General features: G+C 43.1%; 1 protein-coding gene across 1 annotated transcript in view; it reads right to left on the bottom strand.

Annotated features, from left to right (window-relative positions):
- LOC140166117 (cryptochrome-1-like) overlaps positions 1-21624 on the bottom strand; it is a 45749-nt gene extending 24125 nt beyond the window's left edge. Inside the window, exons 1-3 of the mRNA XM_072189503.1 lie at positions 20521-21624; positions 11224-11332; positions 9658-9800 (exon numbers count right to left, since the gene is read on the bottom strand). Of these exons, the coding sequence (XP_072045604.1) occupies positions 9658-9800; positions 11224-11332; positions 20521-20756 (488 nt within the window). The 5' untranslated portion in view covers positions 20757-21624. The remainder of the gene's footprint in view (positions 1-9657; positions 9801-11223; positions 11333-20520) is intronic.
- Between the last annotated feature and the right edge of the window lie 1444 nt (positions 21625-23068).

Genomic DNA, 23068 nt, shown 5'->3' with positions numbered 1-23068 from the left:
AGGGTGATGAATGCGGTCGTGAGTCCCTCGCAAGGCTTGTGTTCGGAAGAAAAGTGCTGCAGCGCCTTATCGGACACCCCAGCCTATCTTTGGCTTCAGCGAACCTTGCCCAACCCTGGGGATTGGAGAGGGACGAATGTCGGTATGCACCGCGCCCGTTTGTAACCACGAGAACAGAGCGCCGAAACAGTGTCGCTCCAGTGTTTGTGAACACGGAAGCTAACCTCGAGACCGTGTGCAACTCAGCACCGCCGTCCCGAAGCCAACGCCAAACCGGAAAGCCATCTTGAGAGTTACGTATTTAAGCGCCGCTTTTGACGGAAGGTCAAAAGGGTGACCCTTAAGGTAATCTAAGACTGTGTTGGGATCCCTTAGGAGGATCACTTTCCTTTTGGTAGACACTCGTTGAACATACCGTCGAGGCGTGAGACTAATAAGGTAACCATCGGCTATGATAGTCGACCCGTCTCGAAACCTCGGTGAATGGAGAGGACAGCTGACTTATAGTTGGCCCCAGTGGCCCGCTGAAGTCTTGCTTGGAACTTTTCTGTCAGAAACTCCGGAACTAGCAGCACAGAGGCTCTAGCGGGAGAGCTATTTGTCTCATTGCACCAAGCGTAGTATGGAGCCAGACTCTGGCTATACGCACGGAGGGTAGACTTCCGTCTAGCCCCGGCGATGAGAAAAACAGCTTCTGATGAAAAGTATCCCTCCGCTGCGTGTTCCGTGGTAAGGGCCATGCAGCTAACTGCAGGTGCTCTAGTGATAGACTGGGTACCTCCGCTCCGGGCATCCGGAGTAGATCTGGTACCTCGGGGAGTGCCAGCGGCCTTGCCGCTAGCAGAATGACAATGCAGTCTTCCCACCCGATCTTGGCCACCACCCTCATGAGTAGTGAGATCGGAGGGACTGCATAAGCTGTCATCCCTCCCCAGTCTATGGACAGAGCGTCCACGGTGAATGCTTGGGGTCCGCGACCCATAAGCAGTACACCGGCAGTGGATGATTGCGATGAGATGCGAACAGATCTTCGAGGGGTGGTACATCCCTTGAAGATCGTCTGAGCGACCTCGCGGAGCAAGGGACCATTCTGCTGGTCCCGACACCCTTCCTCGTGACAGATTGTGCGCGAGGATGCTGGTGACGCCTCGCGATGATGTGTATCGCTCTCATCGTAATCTGCCTGAACTTGCACCACCCTATCAGGTGTCGTGCATGCAGGCTCAATCGTGGTGGCCCGGAGTCCCCTTGTCTGTTGGGGTAGGCTACCACGGTTGTGCTATCCGTCAGGACAACGGTATGTGATTCCACGATCACCTCCTCGTAAGCGAGGGAGGTTGATGTGAAACTCTGTCTCTATGGCCCCCATAGGCCGAGGCGGAGTCTCGTGGATGTGGACCCCCCAGCCCCGGCTCGACGCTATGGTCGTGACTACGTGACATACCGGGGGTGCAGGAAACCTGACACCCTGGGTCAAATTGGGCTGATGGGTCCACCACCAGAGTTCTCTCGCGCGATCTCCGACAACGGAACCGCGAGGGATATTGGTGACGACTGGGCCTGCAAGCAGGCTAGAAGGTGTAGTTGGGTAAGCCTAACGTAGAAACGGCAGTACAGTACGAGGTCTACCATACTGGCCATTAGGCCTACCACCTTCATCCATGCCACAGCGGGTTTTGCCCGAGACTCGGCCAAGAGTCAGGCACACCGCACCATGTTCGTCACCCGCTCGGGTGAGAGCACCGTGAACCCCTCCGTGAGGGTGATTCGGGCCCCTACAAATAGTGGTGTCTGCGTCGGGACCACGCTGGACTTTTTAAAAAAAAAAAAAAAATCCAGGGTCCCGCACCCTACGGACTATCAACCCCATGAGACCCGTAGTCTTCAGTGGAGTGCGTCCGTATATGAGCCAAACGTCCAGGTAGCAACTGATGTTGACACCCCTGTGCTTCAGGTACGCTGCCACCGCTCTGACCAAGAGTGTTAACACCCTGGGAGAGATGGACAGGCCGGATGGCCGGTATCAAAACTGGTAATTTTGATCCTGTACCTAGAAGCGCAGATGCCTCCGATCTTGAGAGGCGATTGGCATATGCAGATAGGCGTCCGAGAGATCTAGCGATGCTGTTCCCATGCCCCTGATGGGGCAGGCTAGCACCGAGGCGAGAGTCCCCATTCTGAACCTTTTGGGCCTGAAGAACGTGTTCAACAGCCTGCGGTTCCGGATGGGGCTCCCGTCGCCAGTCTTCCTTGGAGCCAATGGCTCCAAGATCACCGTAGAGAACGGGGGTAGACCGGGACAATCGCCCGCTTCGTGAGAAGCTGTGTGATCCCTGTCAGTAGTGCCCGACGCTGGGGGCCGTCTGACGGTACTACTGTGGACCTCTGAAATGTGCAGACGAATGTTGGGAGACTGGGTTGCCAGTCTGTAACCCCCACTCACCACTGACCATACCCAGGCGCTCAGAGAGATGGTTTCCCACCTCTGGGTGCAAGCCATAAGCGGTCGTCCACTGGGAGATCCCCCTGTGGAAAAACCGCTGAGCCCCCCAGGAATGCTCTGCCTAGCTTCCCTTGGAAGAGCGCTTGCTCTTCTTCGGGGCTTGCCAGCTGATCCTGTGCTACCCTTGCGCCTCCCAGAATGGGTGCTGCAGAGGTAGTGGGCTCGGGTACTGTTGGTGGTGCACGGCCTGCTGAAGTCGGAGCTCCTACCCATGGTAAGGGCAGTTTCCGACCTCTTCAGAGTGCTCCCGTTGGTAGCTTATTTGCACGGTCCTCCACCGTAGCGCAGAAGCATCCAAAGAAAAAAAGGACCCTGCCTTTCCATCGCGTTGAGCGATTGGAGTGGCAGGCCCCTCCCCCCGGCACTGAGTGGACACCCTATGGGCTAGGCCCATGGAGCTCTCGTTGAGGCTAGCTGTTAGCACCGCTAATAGGCTCACCTCGCGGAAGAGCTCAGATGTTGTCTGAGCGTGATACGCTTGCGACATCTGGGTCCCTCTCGGATCCCCTCAGGTAGGTTCCGTGGTCCTCCCGCGTTACACGCAGAGGAAGCGTGCAAGCACGCGGCGTCATAGCTCTACTGAGCTCGACAGCCCTACGATATCTACCCGTGAGGTTTGCCGGGAATGAGAGTGCAGGCGTCCCCAGTGAGGAAGCAGCAGCTGAGCATCCTACTGAAAGGATCCCCTGGTCCTCCTCCATGGACTCCCCCTTAGGGGGTGTCCGGAGGAAGATCAGTGCTGTTGCTCCCCTCGCGGGGGCAGCGGGGGAAGGAGAATGTAGTGATGTCACTACCGGACTCAGCTTCCGACTCCTTTCCTCGCCCACAGTATCCGTATCATGCTCCGATGATGACGGTAACTGAGGACGGGCATCTGAAAGCGGGTAAGAAGGCATAACCACTGTGTGGCTCGCCGACTACCTGCCAGCAGAAGAGGGAGTACTCCGCAAGACCCTGAGGTATCCGCCATGGCACCACTGGGTCCGCAAGATGCTCTCGCAGCCGTCGTCCTAGCGCTAGCAGCACGGGCCTACCCTGATCAAGATCTGGGTTAGCTCCATGCCGGCTGGCCTGGTCAACAGCTGATGTTGGTACTGCGTGGCCATCGCTAGGCGACACTTGCCACGGTGCTAGGCCGTGGAAGAAACACCCTGCGGCGGGTACCACGGGCATACCCAGCCGGCAGCTGACCCTGAAAGGATCCGCCACCAGGGTAACCCCATGGTACTGCAGTACCAGCACCGCCTCCCCCTTGTTGCCACAGAGACTGTGGCGACTAAAGGCGGTGCTGCGGTACCGGTGCGGTATCAGCGTGGGTACCCGTGAGGGTTCCCAACTGTGGACCGCTGTACCCTCGCCACACTGCGTTCCCTGTTTGGGGATCAAGCTGTGTGCTGGCGTGGTAGCGGCGCGGTACTAGCGTAGGTGCCCGTGAGGGCTCCCGGCGGTGTCCCACTGTACCCATGCCTCACTGCGTTCCCCGCAAGGGGATCAAGCCGTGTGTATGGGTACCCCGCTATACCGGCTGTCCCTTGGCTAGAGGGAGCTTGCCTAGTACCACGGGTAGCTGAGCGTGCATACCCCCGATCAATCACCTCGCCACCTGAATAGGCAGCGTCAATCAATGGAGCTATGCCCTGTTGATTTGACAGTGATCGATCAAGAGAGGGTAATTGACCCATTGACGGTAATGGATCACCCACGCTCCGCTGGCTCTCGAGGACATAAGTGGGTTGTTGATCAGCTAGGCTGTTCAAGCTACTTACTGTACCCTCTAGAGCTTCGCCCAAGGTCGCTGTGTGTGGCGGACCACTCACGGCAGCTATGGGCGGGTGCATAGCGGCTACCACTGAAGTCAAGCCGTAGCTCGTCTTTGTAGCTGCCACCGAATGCACCTGGGTCGCTGTCCCGTGAGAGACTGCGAGCCCAACCCCTGAATAATCGCCAGCCAGTCCCTGTGGACAGCCAGCAGCTATTCTAGGGCCCAGGGTATCACTCGGCGGTCCCGCCATGGAAGCGCTGCCGTGTGACAACCCCAGTTGGTTCTGCTAAGACTACACCCACAGCGTTAGCCGCGGTATCGTCTCTGCTGAACCCATGCATGCTAGGGTTCAACCCAGGCAAGCCCGGGGTACCCTTGTATGCTGCCCGTCGCTGGCTACTACTGTGGCTGTTTGAGCCTGTAGATATGCCTGCAACAGACGGGTGTCCTCCTGCTAAAAACCCGTGAGGATTTTCGCTAGAGGACTGGTATCCTCCTGCTACAAACCCGCTAGGGTTTCGCTGGTGGTTACCGCTCTGCTGCCTGCTACTTTGCTCCGACGTATAGTCAGTGCTTTCGCTGGCTGCTGAGCCTTTGGACGCCGCTTAGCAGTCCTCGAAGGAACCGCCTGCTTGTCCGGGGACCGGAGCCCCTTAAGCAGACCTGCCATGACCCATAGGGGCTGTCACAGCAGAATCTACCGTGATCGACTGGTATCCTCCTGCTGCAAAACCCGCTAGGGTTTTCGCTGGTGGTTACCGCTCTGCTGCCTGCTACTTTGCTCCGACGTATAGTCAGTGCTTTCGCTGGCTGCTGAGCCTTTGGACGCCGCTTAGCAGTCCCGAAGGAACCGCCTGCTTGTCCGGGGACCGGAGCCCCTTAAGCAGACCTGCCATGACCCATAGGGGCTGTCACAGCAGAATCCACCGTGATCGACCTTACCAGTGCCCTTGGTAGATTTCTTCTTCGTCTTATGGCGATGGCGGAGCCTATCCAAATCGTCAAGCTGGAACTCGGAGAGTCCTAAGCAAAAGAAAGACATCTAGAAGATCGTGAGCACTCCCTGTGGGTGAAACAGAGCGGTGTGGGTCCGCTCCGTCACCAGGGAAGGGCAAGCCCGACAGGGCCGAGGCGAAGCGAGGAGAAAGGGAGGGGGCACTACCCCCCCAACACGCGACTCAAGCCCAGTAAGCAAACCTGAGCACGGAGGCTGGTCGCTAACGTTACTGGTAAAGTAAGGACTGGCTAACTTTATTACTAAAATGTCAGACGGGTCCCTACCAATCCCCACCGTATGAATATCTGATTAACTCGTCTTTATTGGACGGTAATGAAGACATAACGATAGAGTAATCACCCTAACATAGCAACAATAACCTACCGTACATGAAATACAATGTGTATGTACAAACATCTATTGTAACTTACAGGCTGCAATGGTTGTTTACGTGGGAAACAAAATGAATGGCGTCAACGAAGCGGCCATTTTGAATTGCTCGTGTGTGTCCCGTATACAAACGGAGGCACGATATGTAGCTAAGTTTTGGATCGTTTTTTGTCACTTTTTCGTCAGAAAATGCCGTCAAAACTATCCTCAGCCGAACAATACCGGTTTGGTTTTACCTAAGGTGTGAAACTACAACCGTATATCTCGCCTTGGTCGAGAATTGATACACAGTGCTATGAACAATCGATAGGCACGTCTGTGTCAGTCGGAGACCAAGGAGGATAAGGGCGATCATATGGTGTGACGTCACCTTTTGGGTGAGTCCACCGGGGATCGGGGTTTTGTTATTTATTCATTTATGTGGGACAAAATGACTATTGGTTTTTTCCGCATCTCGGGATCGATGCAAGAAGTATCTTAATCAACATCGGAAACGGTAAGATCGACCGGTGTACTGAGTCTGGGACTTTTTGGCCATTTTGGCCCCTTTGGCCCCCCTGGTTACAGGCCTGCAAGTGTCCTTCAAAAAGATAAATGGGCGAGTTTTGGCTTTTATATCTCTCAGCTATGTGCCCCTATGGTCCACAGCAGCTACTCTTCCCCATGTCAGCAATAAACCTACTGAAAATATAAACTGCCATGATCATAAAGAGTTTTTCAAATTTTTTATATCACAGCCCTCAATTACATAAACAGTCAATGACAAGTACAATATATCACTAACCCTAACGCCCGAAGGGCTTTTGGGTGACTGGAAGGGAAAGAAGGAAGGTATAAAGAGAGAAACAAACAAAGAAGTTGTTTGCTCTGGGTGGGATTCGAACCCAAGACCCCTTGCATGCCAAGCACCAGGTTGGCGACACTTGGTCACAGGTCTTTCGCTGGCCGGGCCAATGAAAGCGTGCCTGTTATACATGTCACTTTGCATTATCACATCATGTGAGATGCACACACACGCAGTGCATATACATGTATCACTATCATGTAGTATTTTGTAGTGCTCATCAGGCATGTTAGGGTCAATATTAGAATATTGGTCCCAAGGATACTGAAGGGATGCTGCAGCCAAACAAAATTGTTTCACTTGCCCATGATCACAATAGTTGGAGAAGCCGCAGCCAACTAATGATGATGATGATGATGGTCCCAAGGATACATTTTTTACCTATTTAGAAATTTTTAGAAATTATACTTTATATTATTTTTAGAATATTAGTCCCAAGGATACTGAAGGGATGCTGCAGCCAAACAAAATTGTTTCACTTGCCCAAGATAGCAATAGTTGAAGAAGCCGCAGCCAACTAATGATGATGATGATGATGATGGTCCCAAGGATACATTTTTTACCTATTTAGAAATTTTTAGAAGTTATACTTTATAGAGTTTAATTTGTTTTACAAGCAATAGTAATAGCATGGCCAAAATACATTAGCATTCACCAAAGATTCTCGAGTAAGACGTGGACAGAAGACAAGGAACTGTCACTAATTAATGTTTTCTTTGTGGAAGCCATATTGGACATTAAAAAGCTTCCTCGATCTGCTGTAATTTTCGTAAAATGTGTATGGTGCAATGTTTTTGTTCAATCTTCGCAATTCACAGGGGTTCTAGTAGAGGGTACATAGATTATGTCATGAAAAGGATATTTATATTTGTTAACATTAACTTAGATTATTCTCAAAAATCTACATGTAACCTTTTTTGGGGACATCCGGTACATGAAGGACAGTTTTAACATTTCCAGTTTTCACTCTCAGAAGTTCTGTAAATTTTTGTTTAAACAGTATAATAGAGACTAGGTTAGAAAAACACAGAACATGAAATCCATGTCTTGGTATACTGTTTATTTTTCATGCAACTATGAAATTGAGATCACTGCTCACTAGCATGTTAGTTTGGCTCCTGGGTTTGGCAAATTTACTATAAAAAAAGCCTGGCATCTCACATTAAATATGATGCCCTGCACAATTGTGGTAAAAGCACTCTACAAAACTTGTTAAAATATTGAAAATCTCTTGTCCTATCCATGAACAAAAAAAAACCAGCAATACATGTACTTATTGAATAAGTATCCTGTTTCAAAATATGATTTTACTCCTATTCCTCAAAATGGCAATGGCCATCTAAACTACTACAGTTTGCAGGCTATAGGGATGAAAATACATTAGACTGCAAGTGGTTGATGATATGATGTCCTAAAACACTCTACAAACTTAGAGGGTATTGATAACCTCTTGACCTATCCATGATCAAACACAGACAGCAAAAGTATTGAAAAAGTATTCTGTTCCAAAATATTATGATTTTACTCCTATTCCTCAAAATGGCAATGGCCGATCTCAACTACAGATTGCTTGTTTCCCAGGGTTTAAAAATACAGTTATTCTGTACGTGGTTGGTGATGATGATGTCCTACAACTCTAGCCATGTGCCACAAAAAATCAAAGACATGTTCAAATTTCTAATGCTAGTATCTGACATATTTTCTTTCATAACAAGCAGTCAATTATCAATTTTATTTGTAAGCAATTTTTTCTGGTGGTATTTTACCATAACCTCTTGCATTATCCCTTTACTAGACTATGCCATAGTCAAATTTTGATAAAAATATGTTATTATTATTTAATCATGATGAATTAACACATTCCGTTGAACTCAAAATTATACTGATAATTATTTAAAATTAAAGTGTTCAATAGTAAAATGGTCATAAAGAGTATATATAATTAGATGATTAGTGACAATAAAAGTGATAAAATCGAATGCAACATATCTTGCATATTATAATGGTTTACTTCAATACTAAACAATTTTGGAATCTACCAGTTTATTGATCACGAAAGCCCAAGTAAAAAATCCGACTATGTACAATTGTACATTGGATTTTAAGCAGAACTTGCTTCTTTCCTCTTTCATTAGTTCTTTCTTTCTTCTTTAATTTTTTCCCCTTTTCTTTCTTTCTTTGCATCGACTTTCTTTTGTTTTTCTTTCTTTAACTTATTGATCGCGAAAGCCCGAGTAAAAAATCTGACTATGTACTTTGGCTTTTAAGCAGAACTTTACCCCGGGACTTTGGTCTCTAAAACACACTGTCAAGCATACTTGTACTACCATGCTGCAGCAAAATCAGAACAAACTAGAAACGTTTGTGATGCAAGATGCCTGCACCATGGGCCGATTTAAATTAGAAAAGATAGAACAGTTAAATGACAAAATGTATGAGTGGTAAACAAACATAACCTTAAATGACCTTTGACTGCTGTATGTGACCATGGATACCACCAAATACATGAAGGTACAGTGTACATGTACCCATTATGCATATTAGGATTTAAACTGTTCAAATTTTAACCAAAAGTCTTAATGGTATATTATAAGTTGACCTCATGGCTCTTGACCTTTGACCTCAGTATCTGAACTTGAGCACCACCTAAAATGAGCCACAGTGTCTGAATATGGCAAACCTATCCTGAAAATCTGAAGTCAATCTGCTGGAAGCATGAAACCAGGCCAGTAGCCAGGATTTATTTTTGGGGAGGGTGCTGATTTTGAAAAAGTGAGCCTTTTCTTTTCAAAATTTGGACTTTTTGGACTGGGGGCGCATTTGGACATTTTGGACCAATTTCCGCATGCTACACTCGCAAATGGGACTTTTTAGGTCAAAAAAGGTGACTTTTTGGGCCTTTGGCATTTGGGGGTGCAACTCCGCACCCCCTGGCTACGGGCCTGCATGAAACTGACTTCAAATGACCTTTGACCTCAGTATATGACCTTGAACACCACCCAAAAAAAGAAGGCAGAGTTTCCAACCATGACCCACCTATCCTGAAAATCGGAGGTCAATACGCCTATCCATTCTCTGCAGGTACGGACGTAAGTATGGACATTGCAAAAACAGCATGCCATACTGCACAGGCATAAATAGTCACATGAGTTAATACTTACTCCAATGGGTCATAGAGTGTGTGTGACAATCGAGAAACCACTTCCACCCCTGCATCTTTGGCCAACAGTTGAATGGCCTGGTCTCGTTCACGGCCAAACGGTTCCGAATCCTCATCAAAGGAAAGCTTGGTCACACCCCACTCCTGAAATTACAAAAATTGCACAATTTTTGTTTGGCATAGCATCCTAATTTTTTCATAACATGTTTATATTTTCTTTATATGTGACATGATCAATGGGAATGAGGCGGATGTCGCTAATATTTGAACTGAGATAGTGGCAAAAACAGTGTTCAAATTCTTTTGTTTTATATTGTTTTCAGCCATTGATAAATTGGTAACCAGATGTGGTGGGGTTTGCATCAAATTGTAGCATTTGTAAACTGCCAGAAAATGATGTAAAAAACTTGAAAATTATCGACATGCAACTCATTCCCCTCGATCATGTCACATATCGTCAACACAATAGTTTATGTTACATATACCATACATGTAGGTACATTTTTATGTCTTCTTCATTATCGTCATCACAGAGCACTTTATGGTGCCTATATCGCATGGTACATGTTTATGTCTTCTCCATTATTTTTCTAACAAATACTTTTTTTGGCATAGCATCATTATTATTTTATAACATTTCTTTATATTTTCTTTATATCATCAACACAGCACTTCACAACATAGGTACATTTGTATGTCTTCTTCATTATCGTCATCACACTTTATGTTACATATCACAGGTCAACCAGAACCAGATTAAGTGAATCGTATTTCATTGTTCCTTGGGTAAAAAGTATATATACATCATGTACTACACCCCCCCTGCCTACCAAGTCTGCATTTAGAGTTAAACAAAGTGTCAAACAACATCTGGCATTACTCTCTCAGTCAAGAGATGTCAGATTTCACTGTGTAGGCATTTTTCCCTTTTGTTCTCTCATCTTTTCTTGGGACCCCATCAGAAATAAGCTTGCCTTTTTCTGCGGACTTAAAGGTCCGTAACCCGATCGACAACATCATTCCCCGACTTTTTTCATTGTTGATGAGTTTTTGGTAATTTGACGCTCCAAGTCAATGTATTTCCAGAGAAATCATGCAAAAACAGCGGCTATGGAGGCTACCACTTCACAAATCACAATTTACTAATACATGTACATGTAAGTCTCCTCAACAGCTAGTTTGGTTTCACATCATTCATACAAACATTGTTTGTGTGGAAAGAGCGAACCACATTAACTGCTGAAAATCTCCTTAAATCTGATATGGGAGAGTGATTTCTAGCTCTCCTTAGTTGACCATTCTCTCCTTACACTCTATTGTAAATGCTCTAAACAGTCCCTGCACTTTTAGCATCTAGGTACCGGTACATGTAGGTTATCTTCAGTAGTCGGCACTTTTATGTAACATAGCATGTACAAATGTAGGTTTAGGTGGGCTATCTTTGGTAGACAGCAATTTCATACATGTATGTGCCATAGCAAAGTTGTGCTAATTATATCTTAGATGTTGAAATTATTACAAAAATTACATTTGCTGATACGGTACCCAAAAATCTGAAGAAACTCACCTTGAATAACCTCGGGAAAACATCCGCCGGCTGTCCACGGATAAGAAATAATCGGGAATTCAGCTTTCGCAAACTTGAATCCAAGTCCTCCAAACACTGCAGCAGAAATCTACAGATAATAACAAATGAAACAATGTATAAGCAACTATCAATTTTGTATCAGTTCTTTGTTATTCAATGCCCACGGGGTCAGCAGGCCTGGAAAAATAGGCAATTTGGCTATCTCCTTGCCGAGAAATTTGGTCATTTGGAGGGAAATTTTGATTTTCTGGATAAAGAAATACATAAGAAATGGTTAGAAAACCTGCTTAGTAGGAGGGAAATTTATCTCTCTTGCTGGGAAATAAACAAATTTTCCAGGCCTGGGGGTCAGTACAAACGACCATACGGGGATGTGTTGCAAACATGGGTAGGATTTTGGCCCCAGATGTTCAAGGCTAGGGGCCATGTTAAAACAAAGGGCCGGCCGTTTCTCAGCAAATAAAGTAGCTACAGGGTTCAGATTTGGTACACTAATAGGTCTTCAGCATTATATTGGTATAGTATATGAGCCCCATGTGTAATATAATATGGGCCCTAGGGCCAAGGCTCTCCCACTATAGCCTTCATAAAAAAAAACCTGGTCGAGAAATGCGCGTCCCACTAATTTTTTGTGCATGCATACATGTTGACGTATTGGGCAACAGGGAATACAATTTTACAAAGCCCCCAAATTGCCGGTATTTTATTGCATTACATCGCAGTTTGATGTAAATATTTGATTATTTCTTTCCATTTTCCCCGATGAGATTTTAAAGATTTATATGTAAATATTATTGTCAATAACAAATTACGTGAATGCAAACTTGCTGACACTGTCAATAGTTTAGCATTGCCTCTGGTTGGTCAATTACATGATATCTTTACTTTAATCACCAATCAGAATGGAGCTTTGCAAATAATTCACCCCAATTTTTTTCTGTGGTGAAATTATTCTAACAATGTTGTTGATTGGTTCAATTGATAATGAGAACTTCTTTTTGGCCAATCGGCAGGTACATGTAGTTCTCATGGGGTTAAGGTCAATAACTCGTTTACTGATTGGTCCATTGGTAATGAATATTAATTAAGCTTTATTAGGAGAATTAGGAGTGATCAGTCAACACAATTTTCTAACAGCTTTTCTGATTGGCTGCTTTAATATAGGAGTGTATGAAAAGTCAAATATTATGGGCCCCATGGCCCCAAATGTTAAAACAAAGGGACAGTCATTTCTCATCAAATAAAGCAGTCATTTCTCATCAAATAAAGCAACTAAACCACTTCAAACATGGATGTCTAATTATTGCATATCGTCATGTACTGTATGATACCATGTATACCGCTTCCTCTGATGTTTAATTCAAAACCACACTTTTAAGAGAATTATGCCAGACAGCTCATATTTAATTTATGATTGGCGTCATTGAATAACGTTAAAGCCTGGTTTATCTCAAAAGACTGGTATTGATCACTAACTTAATGTGGCACTCATAATGTATACTGGCTCTGGTGTAACTTATGCCATGAATATTCCAAGTGGGATAAATCACATCCTCTGTGACCGTCTTAGTACATTGTACGTGTCATTCTAGAAAACAACACTTCAGATTATCACTTGTTTTCAAAGAAGTGAAAAACCAAAAGCTACGTCATTTCATCAATTTGTTTCCAAAAAGTGTTTGGATATAAGTTGATGACATGAAATGACGTACGATAGCTTAAAAGTGACACCAGAATTTTTTTTGTGGGGGTGCAAAAGACACAAACATTTGGAACTGAAATGCCAAATTAGAAGTTATTAGTAGGAAATGGGGCAGAATTTTATGAAGCATGTTCAGCTGTGAGCACCGTATAAAATAATCATCACCAGGTACCCTTCCCCATCATAGATTTTTAAAACACAATCTGATATAAATTGGCCTGTACCAATAGAGGGTGCTATACTAAAACTCCAAAGGTTTGAAGTAGTCTTGGTCCCAGCCGATTTGTGCTCCTTCGTCACAACAAACCGTCTGGCGACAACCTCATACTATGTCTTTTCGGATTGGCTGAACATCAACTCATTAAAAAATCAGGTTAAATTTTGGCTGTCAATCAGCGCTGGGCATGCATGTGGTTAAATAAACCCACACAATATATGTGAGTAATGCGCTGCGAGTCGCTGACATGAAAGGCGACATCAGACGATTGGCGCCTCAGTGGCTGCTTAGCTAGCGTACATTTTGCATTTGCGGTATCTACAAGTAGTGGAGGGCCTAAGATGTTATTTGGAAATTCATTAACCAATCAGCGATTGTCAATGCACAGGTTATCGCTAGACGTTTTGTTTAGTGACCAAGGAACACAACCCGGCTGGGACCGAGACAAGGGTTGAAGTAGCACAGGCTTCAGCAGTGGCGTCGATTTCTTTTTGAAAAATTTGTACTATTTTGAAGCTAAACTGATGAAATATGGTGTAAGAGTAGAATAAATGCGCACGAAGCGCGTGAAAATTTGCACTTTGGGGGCTAAAATGGGCAAATATGGGGTTAATTTTGGTCAGAAACCCATTATCAGGCATCAGCATTGGGGGGGGGGAGGGATTATTGTATGGACCATCCCCCTCTGGCAAAATATTGGGGGGGGGATAAATCCCCCCAAGGCCCCCATCCCCCCGGGATCCCCCCGGGATCCCCCCGGGATCTATGGCCTATGGGCTTCTGTGCTGTACTCTGATACCTGTATGATGATCTACAGAGGCATCGCGGTTTGTGAACTGGGCTAGTTCTAGTTTGAAGCAGGAGTGGGGGACTAAGAAGTTGCTATGTTTCAAAATATCAATGTTTTCAATCTAAACTGAGCACAAAAAGAAACTTTTTTTCACAACTTGTGAATCATTCACAGGGTCTTTACTCAAAATCCTGTCCATCAAAATGAACCAAAATTACACACAGGATTACTTCAATACTCCACTCAAAACACATGTCAGTAACCAAGCAGTTGTCCAACTGACACAACAGCAAAATGCACTGACACGGAACAGCTCCCTGGACCCCTTTCACAGCCCAATATTTGGCACCCAGCACAAGAAATTTGTAAGAATGCATACAAGATCCTTGCATAGATGACAAGGTGGTTCGCCTGCTTTTGCAACCGCCTGCTTTCGCAATTACTTTTCTAAAGTAGAAGTTAATGAACCTGCAACCCATGGTGACCCCGAAATGACCTTCCAAACATTTGGCTCTAAATGTTGACTGTACCAACAAAGTTTCATGCCCATATGATAGTTTTTAGTAATTTGACCTCAGATGACTCCTGGATGACCTCGGATGACCCCAAAATAACCTTCCAAAAATTTGGCTCTAAATGTTGACTGTACCCACCAAGTTTCATGCCCATACAACAGATTTTGGTAATTTGACCTCAGATGACCCCTGGGTGACCTCAGATGACCCTGAAATGACCTTCCAAATAATTTAACTCTAACTGTTGAATGTACCCAAGTTTCATTCCCATACAACAGATTTTAGTAATTTGACCTCAGATGACCCCTTGGTGACCTTGGATGACCCCAAAATGACCTTCCAAAAATTTGACTCTAAATGTTGACTGTACCCAAGTTTCATGCCCATACAACAATTTTTAGTAATTTGACCTCAGATGACCCCTGTGTGACTTCAGATGACCCCGAAATGACATTCCAAAAATTTGGCTAATTGTTGACTGTACCCACCAAAATTCATGCCCATACGACAGTTTTCAGTAATTTGACCTCAGATGACCCCTGGGTGACCACAGATGACCCCAAATGACCTGAAAATCTAATCAGGTCGAGAACCTCTGGTCCCACTACTCCCCACAAAGTGGCCCCACCCCTCCCGATCAGTCACCCATAGCACTGCTAGTCTGCTGTTTATGTAAGATAAAGAAATCATTTGGTTTACTTTTTCTCTTGCATGATTGATTTTCTCACTTGCTTCATTGTTTGACTTTCCAGCTTGTTTCAAATTTAAATGTAGACCTTGCAATGCATGTAAATTCTTTCATATGGGGCCCAGTGGTGTGGGTTTTTTTCCAGACACACTGTAATATTCGATAAACAACTATCATAATCACATACTAAAATCTATGATCATATGCAGCGATCAATATCAGGTCAAGTGAATTGAAGAAACAACGTCAACAAAGCATTACGTGACGATATGTATTACTGATATTGATCATCAAGAGGATATGATCTCCCAGGTACCGACTGACATTGACTAAAAAAGTAACATGAAAAGCAAATTTGCATAATTAATGTTGCTTTGTTTTTTAAACAACTATCAGATTATGGGTAACAATCATGCTTGACTTCTAATTTATATTTTTTTAGTAAACAAAAACAATTTAAAAACAACAATGTTAACAACAACAACTTTTTATAGTAATAATATTTCTGGTGTCAGGAGTGGGATACTGACACCTGAAAATAGAAGCATATCACACAAATGCCATAACATTCTGTTATATATTATAAATAAATGAATGAAAGGATGAATGAATAAATGAATAAATATGCAAATAAATAAATAAGTAAATGAACACACAAGGGCATATTATATATAAATCATAAATACAGTCCAAGGACAACTTTATGCCTCCAATTAGACAAATGTATGGTAATTTATACAGATAATTCAGGGTCACGTCATCATTGCTTATTTTAAATTCTGGGTTCAAAGGGTTAATGCCAATGGGAAAGGTGCATAGAGAATGAAAATGTATTTTCTATACAGAGATGAAGCATACATGAGTAAGCATTTATTGATAGCGTAATTGTTATCAATTAACAAAGGCGTTTCAGAGTTGGTTCACTCAGGCATGTAAGGTGATTCGGAAAGAATCTAGGCGTTGTCACTTGATGTCTTTCGCTCATAACAGCTAGATCGGCACGGAGTATTGTCCTTGTGCGTGTATGCTTGTTCGATTCGTGGCAGTCAGTTGTACATCGGTTATTAATTACTATGTCCGAGGAGGAATCGGGACCAAGCCAAGGGCCAAGAGTAAACCTACTGGTTCTACACAAGAATTCGCAGGAGTGTTGGACAATTTCAAGTCTTACTTTGAAGGCAAACTGGATAGTTTTCGCAAGGAAATTACGGATCAAAGTTCGCTGACCAGGGAAAAAGTGGAAAAGCTACAAGCGCCAGAACCGGAAGTTAATTATAAAAGCAACAAGAAACAATGGCGGTTCAATACTGAGGTAGGAGATAAAGTTGAAGAAGCGAGCGTATTTCTTGAGAAGAATAAAGTGGGTGAAGCAAAAGAAGTGCTGAAACAGGCTGCGGCGTAGTATTAAACACAGAAATAAGCTGATTCGTCTCGCAGACAAGAGTGACGGGGCTGGTTGGCGGTAGAAGAATACGAAGAGGATGACCTTCGTCAGATAGCGAAGATGACAAGCGTATCACGGTCAGCACAGAACCGTGGGGCAGCTCGTAAAAAACACCAAATTCGTCAAAAATCAGATTCGTCCAAGCGCCGTACTCAAGACCCAAATTTCAAATCCAACATGGCGGCTACTTCTACTGATTTTTTTCGCGGCTCTAACCAATTCAACAGACGCAGTTTTGGAATTGGATTCTCACCGCAAAGCTCGGTAACTGTTTTGGATGTGGGCGACCAGGGCATTTCAGAGCAAACTGTCCGTTTAAGCGACCCAGTGGCACCCACCCCCACCTACTGGCCCCCCAGTCATCAACCACTGATTTTCAGAAATCTCTGCAAATGACAACAGGTTAGTTTTTTAAATTAAAATATGAATTTTGCACTGGCATGAATTAACATGGTAATGATAAAATAATTGATCCATGATGGATATATTATCATGTAGGCCTAATGGTCTTGATGATCGTTATTGTATATGGGCGATGGCCTTTTAAAGAAAGCATACCAGCGTGGGTGTGGTCGCTGACGCTGCAAGTAGTCTATGCCTATATAAAATGTTGGCATAGGAATTATGTTTTGTTTCTTTTTTCTTGCCTTGTTTATAGATCTTCCAAGAACATCGGTTTTCAACGCCTCTGATATCATTAATCTACCGGAACTTCCATATTTTTTGGACTTTTTTTACATGATGAAGAATTATTATGATTACGAATCGGGTACTTCTGATCCTTTCATTAAAGGAAGACTCAAAACGTCTGTTCAATTTTGGCGCTCAATTGGTGCAAATGAATTTGTAATAAGTATTATTGAGCAAGGATACAAACTTCCACTAATTTCATTACCAACATCCGTAGTTCTTAAGAACAATAAGTCTTCCATAGCTCATGCAGAATTTGTTCTAAAGCTATTTCAGAATTAGTAAGTGCAGGGTTAGCAGTGGAAGTAAATAGTAAACCGACTGTAGTTAATCCACTGTCTGTTTCTGTGCAGAAATCGGGAAAACTTAGATTAATCTTAGACTTAAGGCATGTGAATGTCCATATTTGGAAAGATAAAGTGAAATTTGATGATTGGCAGACTGCTCTTAGTTATATTTCAAAAGGAGATTTTTATTTTCATTTGATTTGAAGTCGGTTACCACCATATAGATATATTCCCCCCTCATCAACAATATTTAGGGTTCTCGTGGTTTATCAATGGTAAAATGAGATTCTATACCTTCACCGTTCTCCCATTCGGGTTATCATCGGCTCCCTATGTCTTCACAAAAACTTTGAGACCATTGGTAAAACACTGGAGAAAGTTGGGGTTTTTCCTTGTTTTATATTTAGATGACGGTTGGTGTCGGGCTCCAGATGAAGAATCATGTTCTATTATTGCTAAGAAAGTGAAGTCAGATCTGATTAGCGCTGGTCTTGTTCCAAATTGCGAAAAAGTCTGTTTGGGTTCCTACACAGCAGTTGCAATGGCTCGGGTTGCTGTGGAATAGTAAAGATGGATATCTGCAGATATCTCATAGTCGGATTCAGGATATTATCGAGTCAATCAATTCCTTGATTTCTTCTCTGCCTAAAACATCTGCCAGGAAGTTAGCATCAGTTACTGGCAAGATTGTTTCAACCTTTCCTGTTTTAGGTAATACCACCAAGCTTATGACACGGTTTCTGCATCATGAAATTATTAAGAGAACATCATGGGATGATCTTTTTAATATTCCTTCCAGTAGTTTGAGTATTAACGAGTTGTTTTTCTGGAAGTCCAAGTTCAAAATTCCAGTTAAGCGTGATTTTGCTAAGTATCTTGTTCCACATACCTTTGTTTTCAGTGACGCCAGTAGCACAGGATGCGGAGCTTTCATTTTAGGTTCTGAAGGGGAGCTAGCCCTTAGCTGCTGCGGTAAGACGACTCCCCAGTACAAGGATTTCAATGTTTGTGTATATAACATGTGGCGCAAGCGCGTTAGAAAATGTTTTATTCGCGTTTAAGCAGCGCGTATTTAGCGAATAATCAAATTTTAAAATGTTAAGGAATCTGATAGCAATATTTGCACAGTATGTGTGGGACCAGAGAGCACACAAGACACACCAACTTGCATTCTGAATGAGGAATGTCTTTCTGATATCAAATAATTCTGATTTTTAGAAATTTGCAATATATATACCGGTAATACAAATTTTATGTCAAGTTTAAAAATTGATATTTTTTAACATTCCTCAAAGTTAACTTTCTTGATCTAATGCTACGGTATGTACTTCCCCCAATATGTAGCTGGGAGGAAAAGCGATCTATCATTTGACAATTTTGACCTTTCGTATTTACATTTTTTTCCCAAAGCAGGGACTGCCTTTTAAAATGAACAGGGGGCTATCCATTGATGTCTTCATGGAGAGCTGTAGGAGAGTTATGTGAACTGTTTACCATTGAGTGAATCACTAAAGAGGAGAGCTATAAATTGCTCTCCTATCTGTGCCTACATGTATCTCTCCTTAAAATGCAGTCCGTGCAAAACCTAGCATTTTTAGGTCTTTTGGGGGAAAATGAATATCTTCGTACAAAAGGTCTAAATTTTCAATTGATGGACGACTAGGTCTCTGGCAATCACAACATTATGCCTTATATGTTAGGAAGATTATTATCAAGCACAAATCACATGACTGAATATTTTACTTTTATGATCACTTGTGTTGTTAAAAAACTGAAGCCTCCGAAACACAAATCGCTTGAATTGGCAATTCTAAAAGATAACTCCAATTTCTGTGAAACTTGGCTGGGAGGTTCCTTTTATCAAGTAGTATTTGTACATGAAGTTAGACATTCAAATTATTTTAGGAACCCAATTAAAACTTAAAAAATATGTTTAAGGTTGGGAAATTCCCATTGTAAATGACACTTGGTGTTAAAAATTTTCAAAACTGCAATTACAAACATAGCAAAACATGGTATAAAATTTAACTTATATCTGTTGACTTACTTTGGAATAGAATTTCACACGTATTCCAGCTTCCATTTCATAATTTTCTGAGCTTATGTAAAATACATTTTTTCTTAGATTTTAACCAAAATGTTATGGAAATGTGAATTGCCGAGAGCAAATGTACAAGCACATTAAAACATTTAATTGCCTCTCTTGAAAACAAATAGCATACGGTACTCTGCTAGATGGATTCTAAAAATTATACTAATTTGGTGTCAGGAGTGGGATACAACAAATGTACCGTAACCAAAGCTCTCACCTCCTGGAACTGATGATTGCTAGTTGCCCAACTTTGTTTCATGATTTTCATCAGCACAGACATTGACTGTTAATATCCATTTATATCATACTGACATTTCTTAAAACGGAATACTGCTCTGAGCTGAGTGCTCTCCTCAAACATGATAGTCGATAGACATCCATATGATGAAGGACGTGAAGGTGGGGTGTTCCTCACTAGCGAACGATTGCAAACCATCCTTTTTTTCAATTTTTTAAAATTGCAGTGCCCATGTTCGAAGAATACATCGAAAAAAATTGCTAAGAGTAAGTTGCTCGAGAAGTCTAGCCAAGAATTTGCTCACCGTAGCTTCACATTCGAATGCGTAACTATTGTGTGCAAATTCGAAGCTAGAGTTCTTGAGTAAAGTGTATTAAAAGATGCATCATTTTGTAAGGTATGCTGAATCGTACTAGTTCAGGTCCCCTCCCCCACCCCATAAAAAAGCCTCGCTTTAGACACTGTCATGACTGATTCTAGCTCGAGATACCCAAATATTATCTGACATTTTCTTACTGTATTTCAGACTGAGCCTGAGAACTACAACTGCAATATGGATATGATTACGTAATAGCACAAGAAATTATATACGTATACAAGAAATCACACTTACCGCCACCGATTGACTCCCTTATCTGACGATCCGGCAAACCAAGGATCCAAAATATAGACGCAACGGAATGTTTTCACCCCTTTTATGGCATCTCTCAAAGATGGGTTGTCATGTAAGCGCAATCCCTTACGAAACCAATGGACAAGACATGGCGTCTTGTGTCGCTGTCGTGTCGATTTTACTTTTCCCCCTCCATCTTCATGACGACTTTTATGATTATGCTTCCTTTTCGGCATTCTAGTAGGTAGACTAGTAATTCGTACACTTGATTAATCTGGACTTGAACAGTATCCAGAATATATAGCGATAAAAGCAGCTAACATTTGTCAATGTTTTGGTGTGAATTTCAGCAGATAGTATTCTTTTAACATACACAAAAAGTACTAGTGTTGTCAAGTTATGTAAACTCGAAATGGCGGAGCTGTTGTATCAGCTGTTGTAGAATCGCTGTCGCACTATGTTGTGACTATTTTATGGCTTGAGTCGATATTATATTATCAACCTCAAAACTTCAATATACCTCACGTGCGAAGACAGTAGGCGTGTATTGATAATGTGCCCGTGGGTATGAGATGGACCAAGACCGCATTATTTGCTGCGTGAACTCAAGAAAGAAACGGGGCTGAATAGAATAGAGCACGCTGATTGGTTAAAGGCTGTCATGGGTTGGGTCCACGACTTTCCAAGTCACGTTGCAACCGACATGGTACGGAGTATTATGATGGACATCACATAATGTTCTTAAAATACGACAACTCGCTACAGGACTGTCATCCCGGGGAGGTCACTCCCATTGTGGCCTGTACACCATCCGCGATAATCAACTTTTGAAAAGTACCCTAAACAAGGATTTAACCCTTGGCTAAAACGACACCCTAAACAGGGATTTCATTCCTAACATCAAATCTCATACCCTAAATTTCATTTCCGCGTATTTAGAAATTGCAATTTTGCTACCCTTTTTTCCAATTTTTCATGTTTTTGACACCCTAAACGCGATACGCGCGTATCGTGCCTACCGACGAAAAACGACCCTATTTACGCGTTTTCATTATCGCGGATGGTGTACAGGCCACAATGGGAGTGACTCCCCCGGGGCTGTCATGGGTTGGGCACACGACTTTCCAAGTCACGTTGCAACTGACATGGTACGGAGTCTTATGATGGACATCAGATAAAATAATAAATAAATTTTGGATTTATATAGCGCTTTTCTGCCGGCTTTTTCCAGATCTTTGGAGGATTCAAATCAAAGCTCTATTTACGCTGCATGCCGTGCATGGTACCGTAAATCATGCACAATCAGATCTACTACATAATTTTTAGTGTAGGTCGGTGCAAGCATATTCGCACTTAAGCTCTAAGATCCTTAGATGCAACATCTGCATCTACCAAGATCTGCCGATGCAGCTCCCCAAATTCCATTGGGTGAAGGAAGTTTTTTGATAACCAAGAGGGATGGGAGAATATCTCAAGGGGGAGGGGAAACAGTATAGGGAAGAAGGAGGGGAAAGCCTTTCGGAAAGAAGGAGTAGGCCTAGGTGTTTCATTACGCTTCTTGTTGTAAAAGGAAATATGAAATCATGTCAATTTGTAAGCACTCTTTTTTTAAAGTCATAGTTCATTGAATTTACAACCGTATGACAAAACAGGCCAAAATAGTAACTTTTTGCACAAAATTTGTAATTTAAAGAGAATTAGCCATTGCTCATTGCTCTAGTAGCCTATATGGACAATATAAGTGTGCTTTTTCATTGAATGACATCAAATTTGAAAAATATTGTAAGGAACACTTGAGGTTTTGACTTTCAAAACCTACATTTTGGTCAAAAAATTTGCTTGGATAGGTAGATTTTCCACATTCGCCTTGCTATAACATTGAATTTAGCTTTCGTTGTGATATTTAAAAAAATCAATCAAAGAAGCCCAATTTTTAGCTAGAAGCTTCACAGCTCCTACATTGCTATGCACTCAACCGTGTAGTGTAATCAAAGCCTGTGGTTGAGACATTCGCTGCTTGTTGTTCTCTGCTTGGAAGCTCTTGGGACGAAAATGTGTGCTCAGGTGTATCGAGGTGGAAACTATGCGCATGATGGTTTATAAGAGAATCGTTTTTGTATAGAAACCTTTCCATATAGCCACGGTGCAACGTCGAAAATTGAGCCTTTATAAAATAACATAGGCCTATACATCATTAAGAATATTTAATTGAAACGTGTAGCTAGTTTTAAAATAAATTTAAGGACAGGTCCGCACGCAGGATTTCATTTGGGAGGGGGTGCTGATTTTGAAAAAGTGGACTTTTTTTTCCAAGGGGGAGGGGCGATTTTGTGAAAAGTGGACAAAATTTGGACCTTTTTGTCCAAAAAAGCGTAAAAAACCTGTATACTTTTCCAAATTGGGGGAACGGGCCTGTTTAGGCCCCGTATCCATAAGCTGTTCCCTTGTGGCGTGTGCCCTTATTCCGTGTTCACTTGTTCCCATGTGACCTGCCACACAGACAACCTATGGATACGGCCACTAAGCAAAACAAAGGTTTGTTGTCTGT

This window comes from Amphiura filiformis, chromosome 12, assembly GCF_039555335.1.
Source record: "Amphiura filiformis chromosome 12, Afil_fr2py, whole genome shotgun sequence".
Lineage (NCBI taxonomy): Eukaryota > Metazoa > Echinodermata > Ophiuroidea > Amphilepidida > Amphiuridae > Amphiura > Amphiura filiformis.
Note: the sequence above shows the minus strand (reverse complement) of the source record. Positions and strands in the feature narration are given on the sequence as shown.